At 48.2% G+C, this 18,507-nt stretch overlaps 1 protein-coding gene across 6 annotated transcripts in view; it reads right to left on the bottom strand.

Moving 5' to 3' along the window:
* The window catches only part of TRAK1 (trafficking kinesin protein 1), a 99,880-nt gene extending 84,489 nt beyond the window's left edge, over positions 1 to 15,391 (bottom strand). The window contains exon 1 of one of the 6 annotated variants that reach the window (XM_020872443.2): positions 15,143 to 15,391. Coding sequence is in view for 4 of the 6 variants with exons in the window: in XM_020872445.2 (XP_020728104.1) it covers positions 11,454 to 11,544 (91 nt within the window). In the remaining 2 variants the exon portion in view is untranslated. Of the gene's footprint in view, positions 1 to 11,453; positions 11,709 to 15,142 lie in introns of those variants that run through there. The other 5 variants (XM_020872447.2, XM_020872445.2, XM_020872435.2 and 2 more) reach the window with 5 other exon arrangements.
* Between the last annotated feature and the right edge of the window lie 3,116 nt (positions 15,392 to 18,507).

The following is an 18,507-nucleotide window of genomic DNA, read 5'->3' as shown; positions in this document are numbered from 1 at the left end:
TAACACATACACACTTTTTATAATGTATCCAGCTGTACTTTTTATAATGATAAACCTCCCAACAGCCCTAAGAGTAGAAATTATCATCATCCCCATTTTATAGAAGGGGAAACCTAAGGCACAGAGAGGCTAAATAACTGAGCCTACAGCACACAGTAAGTCTCAGACCTGGTTTTCTAACACAGAGTCTGGACCCAGTGGCCACAGGCACCACCCCTGCTGCCTCTGACCCTCTGGTCTCACTAGTTAAATAATTCCTCTGTATAACTCTCTCTTCTCCAAACTGTCCTCCTCTTCCCAACTTCCACTCCCTTGAGTACTTTGCTTTGAGACTTCCTGAGACAGAGAGCATCACTGAAGCTTTACTTCTGACCCATTCAGAGACTTTTGTCTTCAAACAGGAGCATGTCAGAAATGACTGATCTTACTTTTGTCCTTGCTCCTGGTGGTCCTGCCCTCTGGAGGTTTCATTAATGACCTGTCTCTTGTTTCACAGACTATGTGCCACCAGGTTCTTTTTTTTTTTTTTTGGTAATGATTTAGGGCAGACTTTTCTTCACGTGTTGGAAATAGAGGGTGCCAAGCAATGTGCAGAGTGGCCTGCAACTCTGAGTTACCATCACCAATCACTCTTTGAGCTACGCAAACACTATCATTTTCTTGTAGGGGGGTCATGACGTGAAAGAGAAGGAAACACTGATTTGAAAGGTTCACATTCTATCTTTAAAATACGACATCTTATGATGCTAGTGGCTCCCCAGCCACCCACACTCTCCAGCTTTCTGCAACCTCCCTTATGAAGGGTGTGACCAAGAGTGTTCAGTTCTGGTCACTGAGATTCAAGCAGCGGTGTGGCGAGGCTTTTCTAAAGGGGGCCTTCCTAGAGCCTGGAACTTGGACACGACAGCTGGAACTTCAGCAGCCTTCTGAGAACGTGAGGTGACTTTGAGGATAAGAAGCATGAGTGTGGTGGAGCTAAAGGACAGGAGGAGCCTGGACCTTTGAGGACAGAAGGGTCCTACCAGCACTGCAGAGCCTCCTTCTCAACTTCTTCGATGTGAAAGAAAAATGAATCCTGTGAAGTGAAGGCACTGGTCTCTGCAACAAAGCCGAAGCCTTACTGATGAAGGTAGTTTCCATTCAATTATTAATACTAGGAGATAAATCTGTATTTCTCTCATTATCTGTAGCAAAAATAGGATAATCTGTTTATACTTCATCTCACTACTCTCGCTCCTACCTAGGGTTTTGTTGCTCTAATCTAGGGGTTCAGATCCAATTTCCTGTTTTCAAATTAACTCTTTACACTTACATTTGCTTTCTGATTTCTAAATATGTTTACACACCTGGTATTTATAGTTAGGACTCTCTCAGACCCTCACCCTGAGCAGCTGCCAGAGTTCACAGCCCAGTCCTTCTGTCTGTTTTCTCCTTCTCAGAGTCAGCCCTTTACCAGGGGACAATGGAAGTCAGTTAGCATAGGTGATAAACTTTGAGAGAAAGAATTATGTGCCAAATCACAGAGACTTTATTAATAGAACAAAATTTTGTGATCCCAAAATACCTACTGTGCCTCTACCATTCAATGCAGTCAACTATTTTATTGTTAATCTAAATTAACTTCCTGAACAGGAAATTCTGTTTATAAATGAACAATGGTTACTTTTTCAAAACACCACATGAGATCATGTGGATATTAAAAGACTTCAAACCCATCCCTAAACAGTTCACTGCAGCCTGATAATAAGCAGTTAAAATAGATAAAACAATAAAACCTGGGCATGAAACAATTCCATGTTACTTGAACCAGGGTTCAAACCAACACAAATATAAATTTAAAATGTATTAATAGAAAATTACAAAGGGTAACTTTTTACAAAGCAGAATACAAATAAAGAAATATAAAGTGTTATTAAATATAATAAAGGAAAAAATTTTTAAGTTATCTCATCAGGTGACATCGGTATGATACACCAGTGTCATGAGCAGTTTAAGTTTCTGTTAAGCATGCACTTGAGGAGCACAGATGACTACCCAAGAAGAGCTCTTGCTCTGCTCTCCAAGGCCAGGGATGAGCAAAGAAAAACAAGGACAGCAGAAACCAAGAAGTGAATTCCTGAAAGCTTATTAAAAATGCAGCCCCACTGGGGGACATGTGAGTGTATTGGTGGGTGACAGCTATAGGGCATGGAGTGTCTTTTTAAGGCGATGAAAATGTTCCAAAATTGACTGTGGTGATGACTGCACAACCCTGTGAACATACTAAAAACCATCAAATTATATGCTATAAATGGTTGAATTATATGGTATGTGAATTCTATCTCAATGAAGCGGTTACTCACACACAAAAAAAATGTAACCACAAAGAATGTTTAAAAAGGTTACTAGGCAGACCTACCATCTTTGGATGCATCTCCAAATCTTCCACCAAACACTGTTCATAAAAGATGCATCTGAATCTACCTTCCCTACCTTCCCCACCATTCTAGGAAAGCCCAAGGAATTTCTAATATCCTTCCAGCCATTTCTACTGAAAATGGGTCAAGCAAAATGAGAGCTCATGCTTAAAAACAATAAGCTCTGGCTGCCCGGAGAATCCAACAATATGGACCAACTGTTCATGGCTTAACAATGCTGAGTGGGTGGGGTATTACTGGACCCGCCAGAAGCCCTTTGAATTTATTTATTTGGCTTCTCAACTAAAAAGGGATATTTCTCTCTTGTTAAGATGACATCCTGATACAGATCAGGGCTTGAAGGTGTAGACCAGGAGTCCACCAACTACGGTCCACTACAAAATTCAGTCCCCTGTCTGTTTTTATAAATAAAAATTCCACTGGAACAGAGCTATACCAGTTCCTTAAGGTACTGTCTGTGGCTGCTGTCAACTACAACAGAGACCACAGAACCAACAAACCTAAAACATTTACTCTCCTGCCCTTTAGGGAGAAGTATGCTAACCCCTGGCTCTAGGCCATTGGAGTCTACATCCTTCCCCTACCCACACCCACCCAGTTCCCTAGCCCAGCAGAGCTAAGAGACTACGCCAAGGGCTTAAAGGTCAGTGATACCATGGGGTTTTCCTGAAGACCACCTACATGCCTCTGCCTTTCAAGGCCACTCCTGCTACCTGAGGATCCTCTAAAACCCAGGCTGACCTTCCCTCACTTCCCACCCTTGCCATGGCTCATTGTGAATGAAGTATCATTTCACAACTCTGTGACCTTGAGCTGGGCCATGGAACTTCCCTTGGCCAGTGGAATGTGAGTGGACATCACTTACTGCATGTCCAATCGGAGGCTCTGAATATCCCTTTGTGGTTATATTTGTCCCCTTGAGTTCCTGTCCTCTGCCAGGAGAAGAACATGGCCCTAGACAGCTGTCGCCCTAGGGCCAGACACGTGGAACAGACCTGAACTGAAGCCCAGGCATGGAAACTTATGACCAGGAGCAAGGGATAAGTGTTGCAGTAGCCACTGTAGAATTGGGACTTGTTTGTTACCCAGCATATCTACAACAAAACCTGACTAATACATACCCAGTTTAAAATCATGTCAAGTACGGCCACTGATAACTAGGAGGATGACGTTCACTGCATAGGGCTGAAATTCCATCACCATCAGGATCTCCTAACAAGCAGTCTAAGCAAGAAAGATGTGGCCATACTTGGCTTTCACAATACCCTCTCTTACAAAGTCAACTTCTGGAACTAACTCCAGCAAAGAGCAGATGGGAAGAGAATAGAGGTGGGACAGACCAAGGCAGGAGAAGGGATAGGGGCAGATTTCTTCTGTTATACACATCTCAAGTTGCCAGCCCTATCTGCCAGACTCTTGAGACAATTAACTCCTCTTTCTTCCAATCCCTTTCAAAAGTTGCAAACCCCGGGTTGCTGCAGGTGTCTGGTCTCAAGATTAAGGCTGCCACTCCTGCCGCTAGTGCTTCCCTTACCCACTAGGTGGCGCTGCATCTGCACCCGGTAGGCCTGCACCCTCCCTCCGGTCCCAAAGGAGAGACCAGAATACTTTCAGGCTTTCTACAAACTTAGACTTGACCCTTCCCATTTCTACTCACCACAAACCCCTACTTAAATAGAACTGAAATAGCATTGAGCAATGGAGTTCAAACCTGAAGTTATGACAACCTGAGTTGTCTGTTGTGAGGTTTTTTCAGTACAGAAAAAAAAATTAGAGTAATATTTATCAGATACACTGAAATCTAACACGTTGGATTGGGCGTGAGAACAGAATTTCTACCAAAAGAGAAGGGAGGTCAGGGTCCCCCTGCCCATCGGCTTTGCCTCCTCAACATCTTTCTAACCATTATCTGCAAGACTTTCCCTCTCTCCTGCCGAGAACATGATCCAGGTGCATGGTCCACCACGCAGATCAAAATCCAGCTAGGGCTGAAAATCGCCTGGAAGAGGACCATTCGAATCTCACCCTGAGCTGACTCTCCGGGGATCTGGGCTTTGTGCTGACATTCTCCCGCTCCTCCAGCCACACTAGTTCATTTTCTTCCATCTGCCTTTCAAACTCCTTGCTCATTTGCGACTCACACTCCGCCTGGCGTGTGCTCACTTGTCTACTGTCCAGTCCCTCCACCCATGGCATTGGATCCATAGTCACCTTTCCCACCGTGCCCATCACCTCCCAGTCAGACACCATCCAACTCCCCACCTCTCCACCCCTGGAGGACCCCCTCCTGGATCACACCCCCCGGTCCTCCCAGCTCTCCAGCCCTCCACTCTTTGACCCCTCCACCACGTTACCTCCATCGCCTCTGCCCATCAGCTTCATGCCCACAGCCCTTCCTCTCTCTGAGGTAAGTTCGTGGCATCCACAGGACAAAACCCAATTCTGCACAAAAACAAATGTTCCACCTTACTCTGCCCTGCAGCTGGGCTGGGCGGGTCGAGGGGAGGAATTACAAAGCACGATGGGCAGACAGAGCGCCCTAGAATGTCGTGGGCTCCCAGGCTCACCACCCCATGTCCTCCTGCAGCGTGGTGCCCACAGAGGCCCTCGGGCGCCAGGCACAGAAGTGAGATGGGCTGGAGAGGGTCTGAAACAGCCTCTCCCTGGACAGTAAACTAGGGTAACAAAGCTCTGCGTAGCTTCCAGGTGCCTAGAGCAGGAGCTGCTCTCTCTCTCCTCCTCTCCCAGAGGTTGGTGGGTCCCTCCTGAGGACTCCCAGAACTCCTAGCCCGCAGGCCTCTTCTTCACTCCATTCCCCTCTCTGCCCAATTTACCTCCATCCAAGAATTCAGGGGGCTTCCTTGGTAGTTCAGCTGGTAAAGAATCCTCCTGCAATGCAGCAGAGCCCAGTTCGATTCCTGGGTCGGGAAGATCCCCTGGGGAAGGGACAGACTACCCACTCCAGTATTCTTGGGCTTTCCTGGTGGCTCAGATGGTAAAGAATCCACCTGCAGTGCAGGAGACCTGGGTTTGGTCCCTGGGTTGGGAAGATCCCCTGGTGGAGGGCATGGCAACCCACTCAGTATTCTCGCTTGGAGAATCCCCAAGGATAGAGGAACCTGGCGGGCTGCAGTCCATGGGGTCGTGAAGAGTCAGATACAACCGAGCAACTAAGCACAAGAATTCAGAAGAGGTCCTGCGTGGGCACTGCAGGCAGGGTGAGCGGAGGCCCTCTCCGCTCCATCCTCTCACCGCCAAGGTGTTTCCAGCTAAATCCCCGTGTTTCCCAACGAGCAGTCCAAAGCCCTTCATTATCATGGGAAGCGTGTTACCCAGACACAATGGGGAAAAGGGCCAGCTTTACAACAGGCCAACTTCACCCCCTCCACATGCTGGAAAACACCAAAGAACATTAACCCCACATGGCCTGTAACCTGTTGTTTCTACCTAAGAGGTCCTGAGTCTTGGCCAACCTAGATCCACCTCGATTGTAAAAACTTTCTACAAAGGGGAAAAAAAAGAGAACTGTGTCTGTGTTTATGAAGTAGAGGGTGGCAAGAACTGGGAAAGGAGAGGAAAGGAGAAGGGAGGAGAAACAGGTGGCAAGGAGGAGAGAAGAGGGGTGGGGGGGAAAAGAGATGGAGGGAGGGAAGGGGACGAAGTGGGGAAAGGAAGAGAGAAGAAAAGGGGGTAGAAAAAGAAAACTGAAAATGAAAGTTCTCCAAAAGCACCGTCTGGAACCAGAGTTCCACTGGCCTCAGTCTCTATGGCGTTCCCTGTTCTGCATATGAGACCTCTTATGTCTGGCTTCTTTCACCTCGCACACTGCTTCCAAGCGCTATCCATGCTACATAGCATATACAGTACTTCATCCCTTTTGACCCCTGAATCATACCCCATGGTATGAATATACCGCATTTTGTTTATCCAATCATCAACTGATAGACATTTGGGTCTCCTTTCTGGCTACTGTGAATAATGCTGCTTGGAACACACATATAAAGTTTTGTGTGGACTTATGTTTTCATTTCTCTTGGGTACAAAACTTGGAGAAAAACTGTTAAGTCATAAGCAGCTACTATGTTTAACCTGAAGAACCACCAGACTGCTTTCCATGGTGCAAGCTTTGGGGAAGTTTGTTACACAGTGACAGATAACTAATACAAGAGAATTAAACAAAGTTAGACACAAGAGGCATTGAGGACAGTGTGAAGCACATAGTAAGCACTCTATCAGCGCTAGCTACTGTTATCAGAGTACCTTCCCACCACAGGGCCTTTGCTCATGCTATCTTCAATGTGTGGATTGCTCCTTCCCTCGCTCCCTCTCTGCTGACACCTACACAGCCTTCAGATTTCTGCCTAAATATGACTTTCCTACAGGAGCCTTCTTAGAAATGCCACTTCAGAAATCCCCTTTACATAATCTCTAAGCACCCTGTACTTCTGTGAATATTGGACATAGTCATAGTTAAATAGTAATTTGTGTAACTATTTTCAAGACATTTTTTCCTCTTCTGAAATATAAAAGAATCTCACCCTGGCACACCACCCTACCCTCTGTACACACAACAGAATCTCCAAAATACCTCTTAAAGGCCAACAACCCACTAGAAAAATGAGCAAAGATAAGAAGCAGGCTGTTTGCAGAAAATGAGACAAAAGAGAAAGGAGGAACAGACTCATTCATAATTAAGAAGAAACAAAATAAGATGAAATACCATTTTGTATGACTATCTGATTAACCATGATGAAAATGGTCGATCAAACCCAAAGACCCCCGCCTCCCCACATGGATGCTGGGCACTTAGTAGGTGCGGGCTCCTTGGAGGACTATGCTGCAATGCACACCAAATCCTAAATTGTTAGCCCACAGACATGTGAAACAAGTGACCCAAAAGACATACATGCAAGAATGTTGTTCCTTAGGGCACTGTTAAAAAGCAAACACTGGAAACAAAGCAACTGTCAAGAGAGGATTGACAGAAACAGTGGCTCATTCTTGGCTGCTGAGAGGCCAGTATGGTTAACTGCCCTTAGAGCTAATACCTGCACAACAACCCTATCCACAGGGGCGGCGCATGCCTACTCACTACACATTCTAATAAGCCAGGTCCGTGAAGCTACAACCAGAACTCAGGCACCATCATTTTACTTTAGTTGCTCTTTTACATTACAATAAGGCATTCCATTGTTACTTCTAAGATGATGTATTTAGAAGGATTCATTACCTATTAATTTCTGGTTAATAAAGGAGGAATTGCACAATGCTTGTTACCAAAAAAAAAAAAAAAACCCATTCTGTCTGAGAACATAAATAAATGGAAGATGATAATGATACAGCCAAACAATGAGCAACTATGAAGTCATTTCAAAGCATAAGGCAACATCCTATGTACTGCAATGAAGCAACCATAATATTGTTAATTTTTAAAATGCAGATTAGGGTATACGGTACGGTCCCATTAGTGTATTTTCAGAAAAAAGAATTAGGTGCATAAAAATTTACTGGAATGATTTTTTAATGGTTAAACTGTACAGATGGAAGGGTGATTGCTTCTCTACATTGACTATGCTTTGGTACAATTTTGAGTTTTACTATTTGCATGTGTTATTTTTATCATTAAAACTCTCCTTCAATGAACTTAATAGAAGAGAAAAACACACAATGAAGGAGGTTAAATAGGGTCAGAAAACAACACTGTTGGGTCCAAACCCCAAGGATGCCTGGTTTACATGAGAGGACAGGTCTCCCCACTCTGCATCTTCTTAAAGATGAGGGTGATATCAGTCCCTGCCTGGCAGGGTTGTGCTGAGAACAAAGTGAGTTTCCAGAGCAGTGCCTGGAATGCTGCCAGGCACAGAGCAACCTCCCAGTAAGTGTCAGCCTTTGTTAGGATCTGTGATAGCTAATTGTCAACTAGACTGAGCCGTGGGGTACCCAGATATTTGGCCGAACATTATTCTGGGTTGTTTCCGTGAGGGTGTTTTTGGATAAGATTAAGCTTTAAGTCGGTAGACTGGGTAGAGCAGATTCCCCTCCGTGATGTAGGCGGGCCTCATCTAATCCATAGAAGGTCTGAATAGAACAAAAAGGCTGACTCTCTCTAGGGTAAGACAGAATTCCTCCTGCCTGACTGCCCTCCAGCTGACATCAGCTTTTTCCCACCTTTGGACTCAAACTGAAACACTGGCTCTTTCTAAGCTGTTAGTGATCACTCAGTCATATCTGACTTTTTGTGACCCCACGGACTGTAGCCCGCCAGGCTCCTCTGTCCGTGGAATTCTCCAGGCAAGAGTACTGGAGTGGGTTGCCATTCCCTTCTCCAGGGGATCTCCCTAACCCAGGGATTGAACCTGGGTCTCCTGCATTGCAAGCAGATTCTTGACCATCTGAGCCACTGAGCCTGCTAATCTCTGGACTGGAATCACACCACTGCCTCTCCTGGGCCTCCAGCACGCCAGCTATATATCTTGGGACTTGTCAGCTTCCATAAATGCATAAGCCAATTCCTTAGAATATGATATATAAACATATATAATAAAAATATCCTGTTGGTTCTGTTTCTCAGAAAAGCCCTAACACAAGATCTATGAAATTTGATTCGTTCCAAGTCCAATTACAGCTATAAAGTTCCTGTTCACGAGAGTTTCTGCTTGATTTGCTCAAGTTTGTCTGAGGTCAAGATCAGAGGTCAGAGAAGAAAGTCAAGGTTCTCTGGGCGATGAGTTCCAGAATGACCAGTGAACTGTGTGACTGGGTGAACATTCAAACCCACCTGCAAGCCACACCCAGCACTCTCTCTTGTTGAATCCCTTCCAAGTCCCTACAGCAAACCTCAGCAGAGGGTCACAAAAGGATGCTGAGGACAGAGGCTCCTGTCTGGCCCCTCCAGTCCCCCTAAAGCGCAGCTTGAACACAGCGTGTGTGAAGCGACAACTGCTCTGATACTTGCAAAACAAACCAAAGTAAATCCATTATGAAAACCCGGTACCTAAAGGAACACCCTTAGGAATGCTATTTGCGGCTGGGGGACTCAATGTACTGAAGCCCTTGCAAAGCACCCCTGATCAAACCTTTAATAACACTACTCTTTATTTTTTATTTTATTTTTTAATTTGGCCACGCCACACAGCATGTGGGATCTTCATTACCACACAACTAGGGATCAGACCCGTGGGCCCAGCATTGGAAGTGCAGAGTCTTAACCACTGGAATGCCAGGGAAGTCCCTTTATTTTTTAATTTTAATTTATTATTTGCCAGCTTCCTAAAACAGTTTGAAATGGGCAAAGACTAACACCAATACATCAGATACATTAAAACTTGTCTCAAATTCAGAACAAAAATGAATTATGAAGATAGGAATATATCAGGCATCTGTAACTATAGCCTGTCAATCATATATCAGGACTCTTACTAATAATTTTAACTAAATTTTACAGTACATGGCAAAACCCTGTCTCATAAATATTCTACCCACTCACCTAAGGATGAGGAGTGGAGGAGAAGCAAGGTCAGCAAGTTTAAAAGACAAAGGCGAACGTTTTGTGTTTTGCTGAAGATTAAGTGTTAGCTCTTTAAAACGAGCGTAACAGGGCCCTCCGCCTGCACTGCACTTGCAAAAACAAACCAACTGCTAAACCGGGGCCGTTCAACTGAGAAAAGCAAAGATCATTTCTAAGTTATGAATTCGGAAAGAGACGTGCAGTTCCCTAGATCCTAATTCACATTTTCTCACTCTGTGAAAGAAGGGGTGTTTTCATCGTCCATTTTTTTTCTGTTTCATTTAGCCAAGTAAGTACCATTAACATTATACGTTTTCAATGGAAAACACAATAAAAATTTTATACTAGACAGGAATTGATAAGAGACTTCACATTTAATTCATAGAAGACGTCCATAATATTTTATTTGAGCATGTTTTCAGAGGCTAAGTCACCAAGTCTGATGGCTTAAATCGGTGACAGAAAAGGAACAAATCTGAAATGGTGATCCTGCAATGACAAGGACACCCAGAAAAGACAGTCCCCATGAGCACAGTGGGAGCAATCCTGGCCGGGCCACAGCAAGTCGCTTCCACCTCTGCCCACCTCCAGGGCTCTGAGGGGGAGACCAGCTCTCACCTGTGGACACCATCAAAAGGCTGGCCTCAGGTAGCTGCTAGCTGAACAGAAGGAATGACCAAGCCTGAAGATATTTCAAATACACACACACCACAGCATCTCTATAAACTCCCATCCAGAGTTCTCATATGTCTTGAATCCTACAACTGAATGGCATAAGAAGAGCTCACGCTTCCGAGAAACTCAGTGGTGTGTGGTCCCAGACAGACCGTGAGTAACAGCGTACAGACAGGACAGAAACTAGATGCACCAACTGTCGGACTCCGATCAGCTTTGAGGAAGTGAGGAGAAGCGTCAGCCCCACAGAATGAGACAAGCCAGAGCAGAACCGATTAGCAAGCTCGCCATCATTGGGGTGTGGACGGGAGGGATAGGACCAAGCACATTTAATACAGAGGGAAAAAAAGAAAACCGAGGGTAGAAGAAGAGGAAAGGATGGGGGGAGACACTGTCTGCCTGGGTTCCTCACCTTCTGAAAAATCCCTTGCTGACCCAGACACCAGATGAGGCTCTAAGAAACCAGGATAAGACACAGGGTCAGGAAAACCACAGAGGAGGAGAGGCCAGAGGGGACCCTGGAGACCTTGGTCAGCCACTTCAGACAGTTTCGAAGGGCAAGGTGGTGGGAGTCCAGAAGCCTGGTCTCAACTGACACGCTGCTCATGGCCCCATGGGGGTCACCCGCCTCTTCTGAGCCTGGATGAGGGACTGGGAAGGGGGTGAGCGGCTTCCAAGGTCCTTCCACTCTGCATGTCAGCAAGTCAATACCGCAATTTCCCATCCCCAGTCCAAGGACAACCTGCCAAGCTGAACAGACAGGAGAGAAATGACTTCTCCTGCGGCCTTTTGCCCCTCTGGCCACAATCTTCACAAAGAAAAGCATAGTGGCCATGCCGGGCAGACACACTCACCACATGAGCTTGTCCGAATGAGCCTGCCTGGGCAGAGTCCTGGCAGAGGCTGGGCCCTCACGGGCTGCCCGAACTGAAACACCAAGGCCATGTGCAGAAAGAAACTCCAGCGGCCGTTCAGAGCGAAGAGCGATCCTCCATTAGCACCCAGCCTGGGCAGCACCTCAGCACAGCCACCTTCTGCACCTACTCAGCATTTCTCTGAGTTTGCTTGTTGGGGCAAATCCTAAGACTGTGCACTGCCCTGGAAGCACAATGGGTTATGTAACTCCAGGCAGCCTGGGCACCCTATCGGCTCATCTCGTTAAACCACCCCAAACCGAAAAAAGACGCACCCCAAAATGTGATATCCCTGGGGAGGGAGAGAGAGAGGGAGCGGGGCTTTGTGCCGGGCAATTTGGCTTTGCCTAAAAATTAGAGAGGAACAAAAAGCCTGTTGTTCATCTCAGCGCTCCCTGGGAACCGGGGGTGGCATGGATTTATCTGAGGCTGGATGCCAAGCGGTCTCCCAGGACTGCACTTGGCAAAGCGCTTGGAGTCCACATATGTGGACTTGGTGATACTCAAGAGGGTTTTCTGTTTTCTGTCTTCCTCCCAAAGACCAACATACAAAGCTTTAACCTGAGTGTGTTCTGCATTGCCTGGCAGCCTTAAGCACGCAACAGTGGCCATGTTTACACTCTTGTTTACCAAGCCTCTGCCAAACGTGACAGCACTGAGCTGTTTCTCAGCTGTCCTAGGGCGCCTGCTACGGATGTTCCAGCAAAGAGCTGCCAGCTACCACGCCCCAAAGGGTTTGACGTTTCAGCACTGCCATTCTGTCATTACTCTGCTCTCGTGTGTCACGTTCGAAGTGAAACTACTTTAACAAGTGAAACGCTTCCTGGATTTCATTGGCAAAATGCCACTAGGATCCCAGTGGTGAGCTTATGTATTCAGACAAATGAAAATGCAGTTGGGACACTGCCTCCTCTGAGAAGCCCTCCTGGTCTCCCCCATCCTTTCCCCTTCAAGGCTCAGCCAGGCACCCTCCTTGGTGCTTATCATTGGTCTAACCATGCTACATAGCCTATTTCTACTCGCTCATCTGTCTCCCCAACTGGACTGTATTCCTGGCGGAGGTGGGGCAGGGAACATGTATCTTGGGGTCACAAGCTACAGCAAGCCCTGCCCCTTAGAGCTCAGGGATCTTCGGCGGATGCCGACCCTTTCCCGATTTAGTCCCTTTGCTTGCAAGATAGGGACAATATTCCCCACTTCATGGGAATGTAGTGATAATTAAATGACATGTTTCATTCACTTAGCAAATAGTTACTGAGTAATGGCCACATGCAGGTGCTCTTTCAGTCATGAGACTCAAGGATACACAAAATCCTTGCTCTTGCCTTTGTGATTACCCTAGTAGTAGTTTCTATTTAACCGCAAGTTTGGTCAACAAAATGCAACCACAGAGTAGCTCATGGCTAAATCTGGGGAGGAAGCTAAAGCAGGTAAGGGAGATGGGGAAAGGGGTAGACCATTCTCTCTGCAGGGGACTCACTAAAGGCCTCCAAGGAAATGCCATTTGGAGAAAGTACAGTAGGAATCAGGAGGCCACCTGCGGTTAAGGCCACCCAGGAGCTGGGCAGCAGCAAGAACAAAGGCCCTGAGGTGGGATGTTCTGGGTCTGTTCAAAAATTAGTGAGGAGGCCAGTGTATCTGGATTGGAGTGAGCTGAAGAGGAGATGGGTCAAAGGGGCACAGGAAAGCCTGTCACTTAAGCCATGGTCAGAAGGGAGCTGAGGAGAGGTGTGAAGCAGAAGAGTTAAGCCATCCGACTTTGTATTTAGAAAGTCACTCCTTCTGGATAGGCAGAGACTGGACTGCACAGAGGCAAGCAAGGAAGCAGGAGGCCACTGCAACAATCTGAGCGTGAGATGAAGGTGGCTTCGACCAGTTACTGTTGGGGCTGGCGAGAACCCGTCAAACTCTGGACACAGTGTGAACCATGAGTCAATAGACTTCCTAGTGAACCAGGGTGGGAAAGAGATACAGAGATCACGAGTGCCTCCAAGGCTTCTGGCCTAAGCAGCTGAAAGGGCAAAAGGACCTTTGGAAAGACTGCAAAGAAAGCAGGTGGAGGAGGGAACCAGGAGTTCACTAAAGGCCAGGTGAGTCAGAGAAGCCTATCAGGCATCCCAGGACAGTGCTGTGTGTGGATCAGATCCTCACATCTGGCCTTCAGGGGCAAAGTCCAGCGTGAGGACAGGCACTGGACAGTGGTCAGTGCAGAGGCAGGTTCTAACTCCTGGAGCCTGGGTGAGATCACTCAGGGAGTCGCGGACCCAGCAGAGAGAAGAGCTGAGCCCTGGGGCCTCCCAGGTTCCCAGAGAGGAGCAGCCAGCCAGGTCAGGACCCAAAGCCAAGGGAGGATCACATTTTCAGGAGAAGGGGGTGGTTGGCAGTGTCAGCTCCTGCCTAGGAGGCTGACGACAGACTGCCGAACTGCATGAGGCCATCAGTACTGGGGGTACAGTGGGGTCCCAGCCTGTGTGTAGTGGACACACGAGAAAGCAGGAGAAAAACCAGAGTCAGCAAACCAAAGAGCAGAGACAGGGATGCTGGCTGTGGGGAAAAGAGCAAAGAAGGATTCCTTTTAAGGAGGAGGATGTGGTCACCTGTTTTTGTGATAATAGGAGAGATACAGGAGCGAGGAGAAATGGATGGTGTGGTAGAGACAAGACAGGTGCTGGACGTGTGTCCTTTGGGGGCCAGGCAAGTAGCAGGAGGATTCAGCACACAAGTGGAGGAAGGGCTCGGCACCCAGGGGTTCAGCTGGGATCCCCGGCATCTCCATGCTCCTTTTACCCAGGAAGCTTTTGACACGGGGGTGGGGGGTGGGGTGGGGTGGGGTCCTCAATGCTTAACTGGTGCGAAAACCAACTGGAAGCAAATCTGCATATCTGAAACTGTCAACGAACATTATTTCCAACAAGAGTGTGAAAGCAAACAGTGCAGACAAGGTGAGACCTGGGCAGAAACTTCGATAAAAACGCAACTGGATGTATCACGATGCTCCTCACTGCTGTTCCGCACACCAGCCCACACCGTTCCCACTCACGGCCCCTCTGGAGCTGGCTCCAAACACTTGTCACGAGGATCCCTCAAGGAAAGAAACAAGCCAGAGTTCCATTACAATGTGCCTGAATAGCAGGTGTTGCCAATGCACTGGGAAGGTGGGGGGTGGATCACCCCGTTCCCAGGATACTGGGAAGGTGTGACTGACCCAGGCATCTGTAAGAACTTGAACTTGGCGGTGTGCACAGGGCCCTGCAGGGAGTTCCCCACCGCGGCAGCCCACAGCACCATGGCGTGTTATTTTCATTACACCTATTTTATGTCGGAAGAAACAGAGCCTCAGGAAGAGGGGCAAGGGACCAAACCACCCTGAGCGCCGCTACAGGCCGGGCGCACTGCTCAAGACTCGGTGCTCCCATCTCTAACCTTCAGGACAATTCTGTTACATGGCGTCTTTGTCTCAGACAGTTCAGTTCTGGAAGGCAGGCCTCACAACCCCAAAGCTGAGACTTTTTCCCCTTTGGTGGTCTCTCCTCAACCTCCAGGTCCCTCCCCTAGACCCCCTCCTACAGCCCCACCATTCCCCGGTCCTCACTGACTCCCCCATCCCCGGCAGGGAGAGGCCCCCTTACCGGTGATGGTGCAGGCATCTCGGTACCCTCTGCAGCTGGGCGCATCTTCCACGGCCTCGCTCACATAGTGCTCCTCGGGGATGCCCAGGCCGCAGGCTAGGACTGCATGGTTGCACGCCTCCGAAGGGGGCACAGAGTTGGCCAAAGCGTCGTCGTGCAGAGCTGTGGCGTCCAGCTTGGCAGGTTTCACGGGGAGGTGCCCACTGCCATCGGCGGCCCCGCTGCCGGAGTCTGGGGCAGTCGGGCAGACAGCCCCCAGGAGGTCTGGCACAGTGGCAGCGGCTCCTTACGGGGAACCTAAGGGACAAGCCAGAGAGAGGAGCACGGTGACTTAGAATCTCTGAAAAAAGTGAACAAAATCTTCAGAAAATAAGAGCCCCGAGATGATGAGTGATCACACTGCAAATTCTGTTTTCTTCGAGCCAAGGTATTTCCAAAGGAATTCTTCGGTTCCGATAAAGAATTGCAAGTGACGTTCTATTCAACCACTCAGGGACCAACACAGACTGAAATACAGGGCATGTGGCTTCATTTACTAACTGAAAACTGTCTGAAAGCAGCTCTAAGCAAACAGACTGACTGGACCACAGCTAAGATGAGGGCACCTACCCTGATATGGGGCTCCCCAGGTGGCTCAGCAGGAAAGAAATGCCTGGCAGTGCAGGAGACGTGGGTTTGATCCCTGGGTCAGGAAGATCCCCTGGAGGAGGAAATGGCAACCCACGCCAGTATGCTTGCCTGGGATATCCAATGGAGAACGGGGCCTAGTGGGCTACAGTCCACGGGGTCACAAAAGAGTTGAACATGACTTCGCAGCTACACAACAACAACCCTGAAATGACCATACCCAGGCCACTTGGCAGCCACACAGAGTGTGGGAAGAGCTGTGTGTGAACATTCTGCACAAGACACAGATCCATCTCTCTGTGTTCGCTCAGCCACCCAGTGAGTGACTCTTAGTCCAACTCTTACCAGTCTCATTTCACAGCTGAAGGACAAGGGTCCTCAGAGAGGTTCAGAAGTTTCCAAAGGTCACGGAGCCAGGTGTGAACTAAGAAAAGTGATAGGAACTCCATGGGAAAATGATCCTAGGCACCTGGTCACTACCCCTCACTCCAGTGTATGCAGGCATTTCCAAGACTTCACACGGGGTTCAGGAACAAAGCAGTCGCAGCCCTGGACGCTCTCTGGCTCTGGCCAACCCTGGCACAGCAAGCAAAAGGCTTCTTTCAGGCAGAGGAAACAAACGAGGCTTAAGCAGAGTGAGGGTGGATGGCCCTGAGAGATGAAAGCGCCTCTGTCTTACCCGGTTCTACTTGGGGAGCCTGCGGGAAAGAGAGATTTTTCTTAGCAGAGGAGTGAGAAATTCTGCAACCGGGTCAAATTGTCAGCAAGAGGGGCCAGGAAACGAAGCAGGAAAAGAGAAAGCAAGCAAGCAGGCCAGTGGTTTTGCATTTGAGCTGAGGGGGTTCTCCTGCTTCTCGCTGGGGCCTTTGGCCCAGGTGCCCTGCCTCACTCTTCTCCACTCGTGGTCCACGATTCCAGCTCCCAGGCTGTCAGAAAAGACTGGAGCTGCTCAAGCCTAATCCAGTTTGCTGCCAATAGAAAACATATGTGCATGTTCCTACAATTTCCTTCTTCTCCAGCATGGGATTTTTCTACAGCTCAGAACTTGAGCTAAAACCCCCCCAGAGCTGTGTGACACTGGGGGGATAGTATTGCCTCCTCCAGCCCTCAGCCGCATCATGAACAAAGAAGGGACTGAATGAGCATCAGAAAACCAGTGGCCTTGCAGCTGAGCCACGCCAGGAACCCCAAATGCAGGTGGGCAGAGCTGCAGGAGGGTGTCTGTGTCCTCGTCAGCCCTTCCCCCACACCCCCAGTGAAATTAGCATGAACCCTCTGCCACCCCTATGGAGGTGACCTCTGGCAGGAGAGTCAAGTGACACTGTGCAGACAGGGCTGCCCTCTGTGACCATGAATCACCCATTTCCCAAGAGATAATGGAAGAGCTTCCTCGAGGACAAACTTCCTCCAAGCTGTCAGAAGGAAACCAGAACAGAACTTTGGGGCTGGAGGCCCAACAGGTGACAGGGAGAAGCCCATGCTGGGGCACGGGGGAACCCCCCCAGGATCAGCCAGGTGCCTGAGCTTTCCAGGTTTATGTTCTGGGGGGCAGAGGCAGCCAATATATCCAGGGACTAACTTACTGTCACGGTTCAGCAATTCTGAACCAACAGGTCCCAGAACAGCGAAAGTTTTCATCAAGGGACAAATTGGTTATCAGGACCATGTAGCCCTCTACTTCTACTGTGACAAACTGCCACAAATCCAGTGTCCTGAAACAGTCACTTGTCAAGTCAAGACTGCTATAGGTTATAGCAGTCCAACAAGAGCCTTACCAGGCGGGCTCCAGTCAAGGCATCAGCAAGGCTGAGCTCCTTCCTGGAGGAGCTACAGGGAAGAACTCATATCTAGGCTTATTCAGATTGTTGGCAGAAATCAGTTCCTTGTGGCTGCAGGACTGACGATCATATTTCCATGCTGGCTGTCAGCCAGGGGCTGGTCTTTGTTCCTCGGGCCTGCCCATGTTCCTTCTCATGCTTTCCATGGGCTCCGAGAGGCCTCTCTCCAGTCCCTGCATGTGACCCCTACATCTCAGAGCCTGCAAAGGCATGTTGAGTCCACATGCTCTATCTGCTTCTGCTGCATCTTTCCAGCCTCCTCTCCTGTTCTTTTCTATTTTCAAAGGCTCATGTGATTGATTATACTCAGATAATCCAGGACAATCTCCCTATCTTAAAGCCATGTGATCAATAACCTTATTTCCATCTGCAAAGTCCTCTCATAGCAGTACCTAGATCACTGCATGACTGATTAACCAGGAGATAGGAATCTTGAAGGAACAACTTGAGATTTTGCCTCCCTCAAGGGCCTTTGGTTATAAAACAAACAGTATGCTTTAGAAGTCCCCACATTTCCCCAAGTCTAGTGAGAAGGCAAACCAGTCAGCCCACAGTCACCCAGACCCTTTTGGTCCTAGAGGAAGATTTAGATCCAACGATGGGTACCACACAGGACTGGATTTAGTCCCAGCTCAACCATTCCCTACAGACTGCAGGGGTCACGTCCCAGATAGACTCATCTATACCACCAACCAGTTGTCAAGTTGCTGGAAGAAGCAGACACAACAAAAGCAGATGGTCTGCCAGGCCTAGGACAGCAGGCCTGAAACTGAATTAAAAGTTAGGAGACCTGCCCTAAGGATCATAAGCATTTAAGCACCTGAATGAGCAGTGGAGGCATTTTTTCAATACTTATTTCTATCTTAGGAATAATAACATTAGGCCAGGGAACTTGCAGGC

Source organism: Odocoileus virginianus, chromosome 26 (assembly GCF_023699985.2).
Source record: "Odocoileus virginianus isolate 20LAN1187 ecotype Illinois chromosome 26, Ovbor_1.2, whole genome shotgun sequence".
NCBI classification, from domain to species: domain Eukaryota; kingdom Metazoa; phylum Chordata; class Mammalia; order Artiodactyla; family Cervidae; genus Odocoileus; species Odocoileus virginianus.
This window is presented reverse-complemented; position numbering and strand designations above follow the sequence as displayed.